Here is a 13,828-nt window from a genome sequence, read left to right as displayed (position 1 = left end):
AAAAAGGAGAGGTGATAGGATGGATAATGTCCAACTCTTCTTATATTCAGCTTCTATTCTAAGTGTAAAAATATGGCAAATAGTTGGGTCTTGTTTTTTGCATGTCAAACCTATTGTGTCCATTTTTGTGAGTGTACTTGCTTAAATGTATTTAACGTATGGGTAAATAACTAATTGTCAAGACAGTGGTAGTTATGCTATAACACAGTCCCCATTTTTAAAAATAGGGCTAACGTCAGTCTGAACGAACGCTTCTCTGGTCCCTCTGTCTTTTTCAAAGACTTTTGACTCCCAGCCAGGCAGCACTGTGGACTTACTGTCAGGATGCTCATAGGGCAGCCAGTGGTGCTTGGTGTTGTCATACTCAAAGTAGGGCTCCCACATCTTGCACTGCTCCTCCCTGAAGTCAACTAAGGGCTTGGAGCACTCCTCTAGGTTACACAGCTGGAACTCATAGCTGTTGCCATAGCAGGTGCGTCCTCCATTGGCAGGGCTGAGTTAGGGCAAAGGAGAGAGACAGCGGGAGTTCCTTTACATTTGAGACATTATAGACATGTTCCTATCGTTAACAGAGAGTAAAAGCACACCTATCAGCTTGTCGTCTTGTGCTGTACTCACATTGGGTTGTCACACTGACGGGTCCGGAAGCGCACACCACCCCCACAGGTACGGGAGCAGGAGCCAAAGTTACTCCACTGGCCCCAGGCACCATCCTGTCTCAGAATGTCTGGGGTCAACTTTATGCAGTAACCCTTGAAGCAGTGCTGAAAGAGAGGAAGGGGGGGGCGAGAGAGAGAGAGGAAGAGAGAGAGAGAGACGAAGAGTTGTCACTGCATATGTTGACAGAAACATTGAAGCAAAGCACTAGCATGTAAAGAGGAACCTTTCTTACCTTCCCTGCTGCACACGTAGTGCCGTCGATGGGCGGACCCTTCTTGGTCTTGCAGAAGAATGGGTTGTCTGGGTGACTGCACCAGAGCTGCTTGCAGGGGTCGTAGGTGCTGTACTAAAAGAAACAGATTCATGCTCTCTCTCAGATGCTGATCAAGAAAGCTTCCCTCAGCCTTAACATGTCAACCAAGAAAACATAAACTGTAGTGTATGTACACATGTCGTTGGTGGAATTCACCGAATACTATATCTGCCCAATGTATCTCTAATATTGTGAATAGCTGTGAGCTTACACAAGGTAGGGTTTAGTCAGAACAACAATTAATACTGTCATTAAGGATGTCTATGTTAATATTTACATGTTGTGAAGCACAAACATTACCATGGTCATTCAACAACAAGACATTGAACATGTCAAATCTGATGCACCAAGACATTGAACATGTCAAATCTGATGCACCAAGACATTGAACATGTCAAATCTGATGCACCAAGACATTGAACATGTGAGGTACATACAGTAGAAAGAAGAAACCATACTATGAATCTATATCAAAACATGTTGTCACTCACAGCATAATCTTGCTTAACCCAGAACTAAAATCTGCCGTGATTTGGTCAGATGTACCAGTTATGTTTACATAGTGTGTCCACAAGAGATTACTCACAGCACAGTACAGTCAGATACATTCGCAGGAGTATGTTTCACGAGTCACGTCTTAACGACAGTGATTTAGACTACATTGAAATCACCCCATCTTTGCTTATTCCATCACCATCAATCAAAATAACAACCTGTGTGAGAACATACATGTAACCTGAGCCTAAAGACATGGAAAACATCACGGAGGCATGTTTACGTGTGGGTGTGTGTACACATCAAGACAGGTCTGTAAAATACGTCACCTTACAGTCCACCAGATGCATAATATACTAGCTCTGAATGACACAAACGTTCATTAATGTCACAAAGAATAGACAGTGACGTGGTTAAACACCCTGGCAGACACCTGGTTTGTGGACAACATTAGACAAAGAAGCTAGGGACACACTTCTCTGACCTAGGCTGATGCCTTACCTGCTTTGCTGAACGGGCCACCCTTTGCAGCTAAGGAAATAGTTTGACAAGGAATTGAAGCAAAGTATCCAAAAGACACTCCCTCCAATTTACTCCAGAATGTGATCCAGAAACCCGCTGTTACAGCTGTTTTCATTTTCTTCTTTCCACATCAAAAACCCCCCCCATCTTGCCCAAATAGTTCAGCCTTTTTGAAACAATAAAATGAAACACATATAAATATAACTGACTCTGAAAGGCGGCTTTCATCTTTAAAGAGAGACAGCTCGGCATTGTTCTGTGTTTTTTCTTTTTCATCTAAGGCGGTCATACTGCACCAACAGATGAAGTCAGCCTGCTGTAAACTCATGAGTTCATAAAAAATCATATTTGTTTCCCTGGATGCCTTAAAAGCTAAGATGGTATACAGTTTTATGGCCACACCCTGACCTTGACCTAGTTAAAGGGGTCAAGGAGGAAGTCAAGGAATGAAGTCAAGGACGATCGATGGTCATAAGAGAGACGCTGGTGTGAAGCTCAGGCTCCGTTGGATTTGAGCATCATTGGGGCCCAGATGGTGGCCTTTCTAAGAGATGGCTATTCAATTAAATTGGTAGCAGCGCTAGACACTGCTGGTGTGGCGACAGCTTGTTTGGGCATACGGGTACATATGGCTGTGAGGTTGATGAAGGACTCACCGCCGTGCACATGGTGTAGCCGGCGCCAAAGTCAAAGCGACACTGCTCGTCCATAGAGTAGTGGATCCCTGGTAACTGTGGCAACGCCGGCCAGTCATGGTCGAAGGGGTCGTCACGGAGACAGTCATACGAGCTGTGGGAGGAAAACATATTCATTGGAGTTGAAGGGTTTGGTTTAGATCTATCAGTTTAATTAATTATCTCAAAATTGAATATTCATTGTGTTTTACACTGTAATCTCATAATGCAGGGGCGTAAAAAAGGTTTACATTTGCAAAAACGAGTTCTCTATCCATCGTTTTTTGGAATTTTCGATGCTCCTTGACTGTCCAGTGATTATTGGTGAGCTGGTCAGTCAAGAAACTGTATGAATGTAAGGGAAAGGGAAAGGGAAAGGGGAAGGGAAAGGGAAAGGGAAAGGGGGATACCTAGTCAGATGTACAACTGAATGCATTCAACTGAAATGTGTCTTCCACATCTGAATCAGAGCGGTGCGGGGGTCAATTGATGGTGCACATTGATTATTAGTGAGTTGAACAGTCAAGAAACTGTATGAATGTAGGTCCATTATCATTTCTACACAGTTTCCATTTGGTTTTAGTCATTTTAAACTATATGAACTATATTTTCCTCAAACCACCAAACCATTTGTTTGGAACCCTGCCATAAGGGATGAGCCACATGGCTGCAATACACACACAGAGACCTCCCTCCCTAATGAACCTAATCTAATCTGTACAAGACCATAAGACAACATAAAGCCATGTTATCCTGGGGTAGAGATGTGTATGTCCTGACTGTGGCACCAGAGAGAGGTCAGAGGTCAGGGTTGACCTGGACTCACTTCAGGTACTTGTTGAGCTCCTCCTGGCTGCATCGGGACCAGTGGAATCGATGGAAGGCAGCCTGCACCAGAGGGGCCATGATGCTTCCCATGGGCACCTCATCACCACATTCATTACCAGGGGGGCCATCGTGCTCCATACCCAGCCTGACAGGGGAGGACAGGATGTCGTCACATAAACAGCAGGCACTAATTACACGTCTGGGAGTATGCATGCAGGTGTACCGTGTGTTGTATTCATTTTCAATAGATTTAACCTACAAAATGTAAATGCCTCTAACTGTAGTAATACATGTCTTTGTGTATACTGTGTGTTGAGCGGTGTTTGTGTATACTGTGTTGAACGGTGTTTGTGTATACTCTGTGTTGAACGGTGTGTGTATATACTGTGTTGAACGGTGTTTGTGTATTGAGCGGTGTTTGTGTATACTGTGTGTTGAACGGTGTTTGTGTATACTGTGTGTTGAACAGTGTTTGTGTATACTGTGTTGAATGGTGTGTGTATACTGTGTTGAACAGTGTTTGTGTATACTGTGTGTTGAACAGTGTTTGTGTATACTGTGTGTTGAACAGTGTTTGTGTATACTGTGTGTTGAATGGTGTGTGTGTATACTGTGTTGAACAGTGTTTGTGTATACTGTGTTGAACAGTGTTTGTGTATACTGTGTGCTGAATGGTGTTTGTGTCTACTGTGTTGAACAGTGTTTGTGTATACTGTGTTGAACAGTGTTTGTGTATACTGTGTTGAACGGTGTTTGTGTATACTGTGTGTTGAACAGTGTTTGTGTATACTGTGTTGAATGGTGTGTGTATACTGTGTTGAACAGTATTTGTGTATACTGTGTGTTGAACAGTGTTTGTGTATACTGTGTGTTGAATGGTGTGTGTGTATACTGTGTTGAACAGTGTTTGTGTATACTGTGTGCTGAATGGTGTTTGTGTCTACTGTGTTGAACAGTGTTTGTGTATACTGTGTTGAACAGTGTTTGTGTATACTGTGTTGAACGGTGTTTGTGTATACTGTGTGTTGAACAGTGTTTGTGTATACTGTGTTGAACTGTGTTTGTGTATACTGTGTTGAACAGTGTTTGTGTATATGTATACTGTGTGTTGAATGGTGTGTGTATACTGTGTGTTGAACGGTGTGTGTGTATAAGTGTGTCTCACACGTGTCCAGTCTCATGTGCCACAACGAAGGCAGATGAGAAGCCATCCTCGTGGTTGAGAGTGCAGCTCCGCACTGGGTGGCACATACCCGTCACAGGAGCGTAACCTAAGCAACAAGAGAAAGAGAGAGAGAGAGAGAGAGAGAGGAGAGGAGAGGAGAGGAGAGGAGAGGAGAGGAGAGGAGAGGAGAGGAGAGGAGAGGAGAGGAGAGGAGAGGAGAGGAGAGGAGAGGAAAAGTGAGAGAGAAAGAGAGAGACAACCTGTCCTCTATGCTTATTGTAATTGTTATTGTTCAATGTAAGGTTATTTTGACCCTTGACTATTGTTGTTACTGTTGTCCCTTTGACCATATTGATTATTACTATTTTAATTATGTTAATATTGTAAATCTCCAAAGTAAGCTTTGGCAATACGTACAGTGTTACGTCATGGCAATAAAGCAAATTGAATTGAATTGAAAGTGAGGGAAAGAGAGAAAGAGAGGAAGGAGTGTGTATACTGTATGCACACAACTGATGTGTATATTGTATGAGAGCACCTGATGTGTATATTGTATGAGAGCACCTGATGTGTATATTGTATGAGAGCACCTGATGTGTATATTGTATGAGAGCACCTGATGTGTATATTGTATGAGAACACCTGATGTGTATATTGCATGAGAGCACCTGATGTGTATATTGTATGAGAGCACCTGATGTGTATATTGCATGAGAGCACCTGATGTGTATATTGTATGAGAACACCTGATGTGTATATTGTATGAGAGCACCTGATGTGTATATTGTATGAGAACACCTGATGTGTATATTGTATGAGAGCACCTGATGTGTATATTGTACGAGAGCACCTGATGTGTATATTGTATGAGAACACCTGATGTGTATATTGTATGAGAACACCTGATGCGTATATTGTATGAGAACACCTGATGTGTATATTGTATGAGAACACCTGATGTGTATATTGTATGAGAACACCTGATGTGTATATTGTATGAGAGCACCTGATGTGTATATTGTATGAGAACACCTGATGTGTATATTGTACGAGAGCACCTGATGTGTATATTGTATGAGAACACCTGATGTGTATATTGTATGAGAGCACCTGATGTGTATATTGTATGAGAACACCTGATGTGTATATTGTACGAGAGCACCTGATGTGTATATTGTACGAGAGCACCTGATGTGTATATTGTACGAGAACACCTGATGTGTATATTGTATGAGAGCACCTGATGTGTATATTGTATGAGAGCACCTGATGTGTATATTGCATGAGAGCACCTGATGTGTATATTGTATGAGAGCACCTGATGTGTATATTGTATGAGAGCACCTGATGTGTATATTGCATGAGAGCACCTGATGTGTATATTGTATGAGAGCACCTGATGTGTATATTGTATGAGAGCACCTGATGTGTATATTGCATGAGAGCACCTGATGTGTATATTGTATGAGAACACCTGATGTGTATATTGCATGAGAGCACCTGATGTGTATATTGTATGAGAACACCTGATGTGTATATTGCATGAGAGCACCTGATGTGTATATTGCATGAGAGCACCTGATGTGTATATTGTATGAGAACACCTGATGTGTATATTGCATGAGAGCACCTGATGTGTATATTGTATGAGAGCACATTAATAAGTATGTCCAGTACCTTGCATGCCGGAGGGGCCAAACTCCTGTCTGGTGAGGAAGATGGCATGGTCATGGTACTCTGCATCACTCCTGTCTTCCTTCTGCTGCAGGAAGGCCCAGCGACATACGTTCTCCAGACTCTGAGACGGGTTCCCCAGCTCTATCAGACTCAAAGACTGGAACCAATACAGGAAAGGACTGTCAACACATCACCTCAGTTCCTTCTTACAAACTCTATAAGAGGATGTTGTATATTTCCCAGAATGTCTGCAGTGCATTGAAATTACTTTTTTCCTAAATATTCGTGGCATATCCTGCTAGCCAGTAGGTGGTACTCTTGATGTTCCAAATGCCTTAGAGGTGGCACACCGATGCCATGATAGCAAATTAGGAATTCTCTCACATAAACTGGCAATCACAGGCAATCCATAATACAATTCATGTAACTCCTAACACACCAAATGAGAAAAAGCCTTATTCTGTAGCTATAGTAACGGGGTTTTACTATTAAATACATTGTTACCAAAAGTAGATACAGTACAGGTGGATTATTTTCTTTAAATCTTTTTAAAAATGTTATTTGGCATTTTAAACATTATACAGACAGACAGGGAGAGGGCAAAACACAAACTGATCTCCTACCGTATCAACCCCACACCAACTCCCCAAGCTCCAACAGAGCTCCCCCCAATACCAGAGTACAGGAGTATTTCAACATGGGGATCGGTCTCCTACAGGTTACATCCGCTGATCATGTTAGTGACTGAGACCTACTGTGTCTTACCTTTGCAGGACACAACATGATGATCCGGACCAGAACCACGTTGATGTGGGCACCCAGAGTACCATCCTGGTAAATCTCATTCACCTGCAGAGACAGACAAACAGACAAATTGACAACCAGACATAGGCATGTGGCCTGACAATACAGCACATGATCTTATACCACAGCATTGTTGAATACTAGTTTTTGATTGGCTAGAAATGCATTCTAGAGTGGGCATTAATACCAGATAGATGGACATTTGGAATGCATATCACCTACCTGACTTATTTGAGAGAGGTTGGATATAGTGCAGGTTAACGGCACCTGGTACATCTCCATCTGACATTGATATGTTGGAATTTGATCAATGCATCATTAGTTTGCACCTCTTCCCCAGAAATGCACCTCTTTCTAGAAATGCACCTCTTCTCCAGATATGCTGATATTTCTAGAAATGCGCCCCTTCCCCAGAAATGATACTCTTTCTAGAAATGTAACTCTTCCCCAGAAATGCACCTCTTCCCCAGAAATGCTCTTCCTGTAATGTGATATAAATGTGTGTCTCTCTCTCTGAGAGGAGGTCCTATTCATAAAGTCTCCACACATACAATTAGAGTACAAAACATTATGGACACTAATATTGAGATGCACCTAGCGCTGTGGCGTTATTTTATAGTATGAAGAATACAATTGAACAAATGATTTGAGGGAGTGCGCAGATGAGGCTATTCTGTGTTGAGTGGTTAACAAAAAAATAGGTACTCCTATACGCTTCATTTAGAGTTAATAATGTAACTTTAGTTGTTCTACAAATGTTGGGCTATATGTTTAGATATTTTATACATTGTAAGGCTGCATGATGTGACTCTAATGATGATTTGAAAAAAGTTGCTTGAAAGGTATGAGCTCTGCTTAGTTTTTTTGCGCAGGATGTACACACTTCATCAGTCTCTCATTCACAATTTGACAAGCACTTGATAATGCCTCGAATTTAAAGGCAGAATCCCCTTTGTGTGGCTGTAATGCACCCTAAACAAATCCATGCCTATTGCGTCCAGTGGCCATTGTGCCCTTGGCCCGGAGTGCTGCACGCTCTGATGCACCTCTCACTCACATGGCTCTCCATCACCTGATTCTGCCTTTCTCACAGGCAACAAGTGAAGACAGCCACATCGGGGAAGCAACTGTGCACGTCCTTATCCAATTTCTAGGTGCATATTGAAGATATTGGAAGATCTATCCACGTTTAGTTTTCGTCAGCCAACAAGATGAGTAGGCCTAATGAACAGCAAAAGCACTAGCCTATGTCAGTCTACTATCCTCCACAGCACAAAAGTTGACCTATTCTATTCTGTGTGAGAAATAAATATTCCAAACATATTCTGGGACAGTTGTGGGATGCGATAGATCTCAAATTACAGTTTTGGGCTCAATTCTCGAATGATAATAATTTTTTTCACAACAATAAGTTAAAATCTCTGAACAACTAGTTTCTTGTTCACACCAGATTTGAATTTCTTATTAATTTAAGCAAATTGCATGTGCTTTGGCATGTGTGCAAAAGAGGAAGTACACTTGTCTACAATTTGCACAATAACTACATGCACATGGCTATCAAAACTGATGAGTTGATTCTCGTTGAAATACTCTTCACAACTTCTAAACATTCTTTCATCATGTGAGCCATCACATGCAAAATGATCCATTAAATTATCAAAATCTGTCAGACATACATGTATATTCCATAAATATCTATGACATGGAATGTTTGTGATGTCTGTGTCACGTTCGTCTTCCTCCTCTTCTGAGGAGGAGTAGTTGGAAGGATCGGAGGACCAATATGCAGCATGGTAAGTGTTCATCTTGAATTTATTTAGAAAAGAGAACACTGAACGAACTATACAAAAATAACAAACAACGAACGTGAAGCTATCGAATAAAGTGCTAACACAAAACACTACACATAGACAATCACCAAACAATCACAAAACAGGCTACCTAAATATGTCTCCCAATCAGAGACAACGACAAACACCTGCCTCTGATTGAGAACCATATCAGGCCAAACACATAGAAATAGACAAACTAGACATGTTATTGACTTGTTTATTGTTTACTCCATGTGTAACTCTGTGTTGTCTGTTCACACTGCTATGCTTTATCTTGGCCAGGTCGCAGTTGCAAATGAGAACTTGTTCTCAACTAGCCTACCTGGTTAAATAAAGGTGAAATAAAAAAATAATAAAAAAATACAACATAGAATGCCCACTCAGATCACACCCTGACCAAACAAAACATAGAAACATACAACGCAAGCTATGGTCAGGGCGTGACAGTCTGCTAAATTGGCAAATTACCTGCCAGGTGACATAGTAATGAAATAGGAATCACAATCTTACCAATCAAGTTTGGAAGCATATATATGGAGCTTGCCCACAGCACAATCACTATCATTTTTGAACATGGGGGAACATCACAACCCTGAAGAGCAGCTACATGCTCGTGGAAGAGAAAAAATAAGATGTGTAAGAATGCGTGATGGTGGTGGTGATGGTGGTGGTGGTGATGGTGGTGGTGGTGATGGTGGTGATGGTGGTGGTGGTGATGGTGGTGGTGGTGGTGATGGTGATGGTGGTGGTGGTGGTGGTGGTGGTGATGGTGATGGTGGTGGTGTTAGGGGAAGACATAATAGAGGAAGAGGTAGAAGGCAAAGAATAAGAGTCCCTGATGAAATCAGAGCCACAATTGTGGACCATGTCATAAACCACGGTCTGACAATGGAAGAGGCTGGTCTGAGAGTACAGCCTATTGTAAACATGTCCACAGTGTCATAAACCACGGTCTTACAATGGAAGAGGCTGGTCTGAGACTACAGCCTATTGTAAACATGTCCACAGTGTCATAAACCACGGTCTTACAATGGAAGAGGCTGGTCTGAGACTACAGCCTATTGTAAACATGTCCACAGTGTCATAAACCACGGTCTTACAATGGAAGAGGCTGGTCGGAGACTACAGCCTATTGTAAACATGTCCACAGTGTCATAAACCACGGTCTTACAATGGAAGAGGCTGGTCGGAGACTACAGCCTATTGTAAACATGTCCACAGTGTCATAAACCACGGTCTTACAATGGAAGAGGCTGGTCTGAGACTACAGCCTAATGTAAACATGTCCACAGTGTCATAAACCACGGTCTTACAATGGAAGAGGCTGGTCTGAGAGTACAGCCTAATGTAAACATGTCCACAGTGTCATAAACCACGGTCTTACAATGGAAGAGGCTGGTCTGAGACTACAGCCTAATGTAAACATGTCCACAGTGTCATAAACCACGGTCTTACAATGGAAGAGGCTGGTCTGAGAGTACAGCCTATTGTAAACATGTCCACAGTGTCATAAACCACGGTCTTACAATGGAAGAGGCTGGTCGGAGACTACAGCCTATTGTAAACATGTCCACAGTGTCATAAACCACGGTCTTACAATGGAAGAGGCTGGTCGGAGACTACAGCCTGATGTAAACAGGTCCACAGTGTCATCAATTGTGCAAACATACCGTAGGGAAAACAGGTAAATATGTACCCGTTCTTTTGTTACAGCGTTTCATTCACAACAATACAGCAACTATTGTAAAGGTAAACGCAAGTCTGAAAATCACAATGTACCGTAAGATATGTATGAGGAATATACAGTAATACAGTAATACAGCAATACAGTAATACAGTAATACAGCAAAACAGCAATACAGCAATACAGTAATACAGCAATACAGCAATACAGTAATACAGTAATACAGTAATACAGCAATACAGTAATACAGTAATACAGTAATACAGCAATACAGTAATACAGCAATACAGTAATACAGTAATACAGTAATACAGTAATACAGCACAGTTTGAATACAATAGACTATCTGTAACATCTGTGTGAATTCTACATGTCATATATAGGACTGTACAACGACCTCATGCTGGTGGCAGAGCAGCTCTACATGTCATATATAGGACTGTACAACGACCTCATGCTGGTGACAGAGCAGCTCTACATGTCATATATAGGACTGTACAACGACCTCATGCTGGTGGCAGAGCAGCTCTACATGTCATATATAGGACTGTACAACGACCTCATGCTGGGGGCAGAGCAGCTCTACATGTCATATATAGGACTGTACAACGACCTCATGCTGGTGACAGAGCGGCTCTACATGTCATATATAGGACTGTACAACGACCTCATGCTGGGGGCAGAGCAGCTCTACATGTCATATATAGGACTGTACAACGACCTCATGCTGGTGGCAGAGCAGCTCTACATGTCATATATAGGACTGCACAACGACCTCATGCTGGTGACAGAGCAGCTCTACATGTCATATATAGGACTGTACAACGACCTCATGCTGGTGACAGAGCAGCTCTACATGTCATATATAGGACTGTACAACGACCTCATGCTGGTGGCAGAGCAGCTCTACATGTCATATATAGGACTGTACAACGACCTCATGCTGGGGGCAGAGCAGCTCTACATGTCATATATAGGACTGTACAACGACCTCATGCTGGTGACAGAGCAGCTCTACATGTCATATATAGGACTGTACAACGACCTCATGCTGGGGGCAGAGCAGCTCTACATGTCATATATAGGACTGTACAACGACCTCATGCTGGGGGCAGAGCAGCTCTACATGTCATATATAGGACTGTACAACGACCTCATGCTGGTGGCAGAGCAGCTCTACATGTCATATATAGGACTGTACAACGACCTCATGCTGGTGACAGAGCAGCTCTACATGTCATATATAGGACTGTACAACGACCTCATGCTGATGGCAGAGCAGCTCTACATGTCATATATAGGACTGTACAACGACCTCATGCTGGTGACAGAGCAGCTCTACATGTCATATATAGGACTGTACAACGACCTCATGCTGGTGACAGAGCAGCTCTACATGTCATATATAGGACTGTACAACGACCTCATGCTGGTGACAGAGCAGCTCTACATGTCATATATAGGACTGTACAACGACCTCATGCTGATGGCAGAGCAGCTCTACATGTCATATATAGGACTGTACAACGACCTCATGCTGGTGACAGAGCAGCTCTACATGTCATATATAGGACTGTACAACGACCTCGTGCTGGGGGCAGAGCAGCTCTACATGTCATATATAGGACTGTACAACGACCTCATGCTGGTGACAGAGCAGCTCTACATGTCATATATAGGACTGTACAACGACCTCATGCTGGTGACAGAGCAGCTCTACATGTCATATATAGGACTGTACAACGACCTCATGCTGGTGACAGAGCAGCTCTACATGTCATATATAGGACTGTACAACGACCTCATGCTGGTGACAGAGCAGCTCTACATGTCATATATAGGACTGTACAACGACCTCATGCTGGTGACAGAGCAGCTCTACATGTCATATATAGGACTGTACAACGACCTCATGCTGGTGACAGAGCAGCTCTACATGTCATATATAGGACTGTACAACGACCTCATGCTGGTGACAGAGCAGCTCTACATGTCATATATAGGACTGTACAACGACCTCATGCTGGTGACAGAGCAGCTCTACATGTCATATATAGGACTGTACAACGACCTCATGCTGGTGACAGAGCAGCTCTACATGTCATATATAGGACTGTACAACGACCTCATGCTGGTGACAGAGCAGCTCTACATGTCATATATAGGACTGTACAACGACCTCATGCTGGTGACAGAGCAGCTCTACATGTCATATATAGGACTGTACAACGACCTCATGCTGGTGACAGAGCAGCTCTACATGTCATATATAGGACTGTACAACGACCTCATGCTGGGGGCAGAGCAGCTCTACATGTCATATATAGGACTGTACAACGACCTCATGCTGGTGACAGAGCAGCTCTACATGTCATATATAGGACTGTACAACATTTACATTACATTTAAGTCATTTAGCAGACGCTCTTATCCAGAGCGACTTACAAATACAACGACCTCATGCTGGTGACAGAGCAGCTCTACATGTCATATATAGGACTGTACAACGACCTCATGCTGGGGGCAGAGCAGCTCTACATGTCATATATAGGACTGTACAACGACCTCATGCTGGTGACAGAGCAGCTCTACATGTCATATATAGGACTGTACAACGACCTCATGCTGGTGGCAGAGCAGCTCTACATGTCATATATAGGACTGTACAACGACCTCATGCTGGTGGCAGAGCAGCTCTACATGTCATATATAGGACTGTACAACGACCTCATGCTGGGGGCAGAGCAGCTCTACATGTCATATATAGGACTGTACAACGACCTCATGCTGGTGGCAGAGCAGCTCTACATGTCATATATAGGACTGCACAACGACCTCATGCTGGTGGCAGAGCAGCTCTACATGTCATATATAGGACTGTACAACGACCTCGTGCTGGGGGCAGAGCAGCTCTACATGTCATATATAGGACTGTACAACGACCTCATGCTGGTGGCAGAGCAGCTCTACATGTCATATATAGGACTGCACAACGACCTCGTGCTGGGGGCAGAGCAGCTCTACATGTCATATATAGGACTGCACAACGACCTCATGCTGGTGGCAGAGCAGCTCTACATGTCATATATAGGACTGCACAACGACCTCATGCTGGTGACAGAGCAGCAGTATTCAGCCATCAACAAGAACAAGACATTTGCAACATGGTCATAG

The 13,828-nt window shown here is 42.9% G+C and overlaps 1 protein-coding gene across 2 annotated transcripts in view; it reads right to left on the bottom strand.

Annotated features, from left to right (window-relative positions):
* Positions 1-13,828, bottom strand: part of LOC139552738 (A disintegrin and metalloproteinase with thrombospondin motifs 2-like) — a 112,778-nt gene that overhangs the window by 48,913 nt on the left and 50,037 nt on the right. For both annotated transcript variants that reach the window (XM_071364764.1, XM_071364765.1), the window contains exons 5-12: positions 7,100-7,183; positions 6,335-6,491; positions 4,658-4,763; positions 3,491-3,637; positions 2,647-2,779; positions 893-1,006; positions 619-764; positions 318-493 (exon numbers count right to left, since the gene is read on the bottom strand). In XM_071364764.1, coding sequence (XP_071220865.1) covers positions 318-493; positions 619-764; positions 893-1,006; positions 2,647-2,779; positions 3,491-3,637; positions 4,658-4,763; positions 6,335-6,491; positions 7,100-7,183 — 1,063 coding nt within the window. The remainder of the gene's footprint in view (positions 1-317; positions 494-618; positions 765-892; positions 1,007-2,646; positions 2,780-3,490; positions 3,638-4,657; positions 4,764-6,334; positions 6,492-7,099; positions 7,184-13,828) is intronic.

Source organism: Salvelinus alpinus, chromosome 24 (assembly GCF_045679555.1).
Source record: "Salvelinus alpinus chromosome 24, SLU_Salpinus.1, whole genome shotgun sequence".
Classification (NCBI taxonomy): Eukaryota; Metazoa; Chordata; class Actinopteri; order Salmoniformes; family Salmonidae; genus Salvelinus; species Salvelinus alpinus.
The sequence above is the reverse complement of the archived record's forward strand: the minus strand, read 5'-3'. Positions and strand labels throughout refer to the sequence as shown.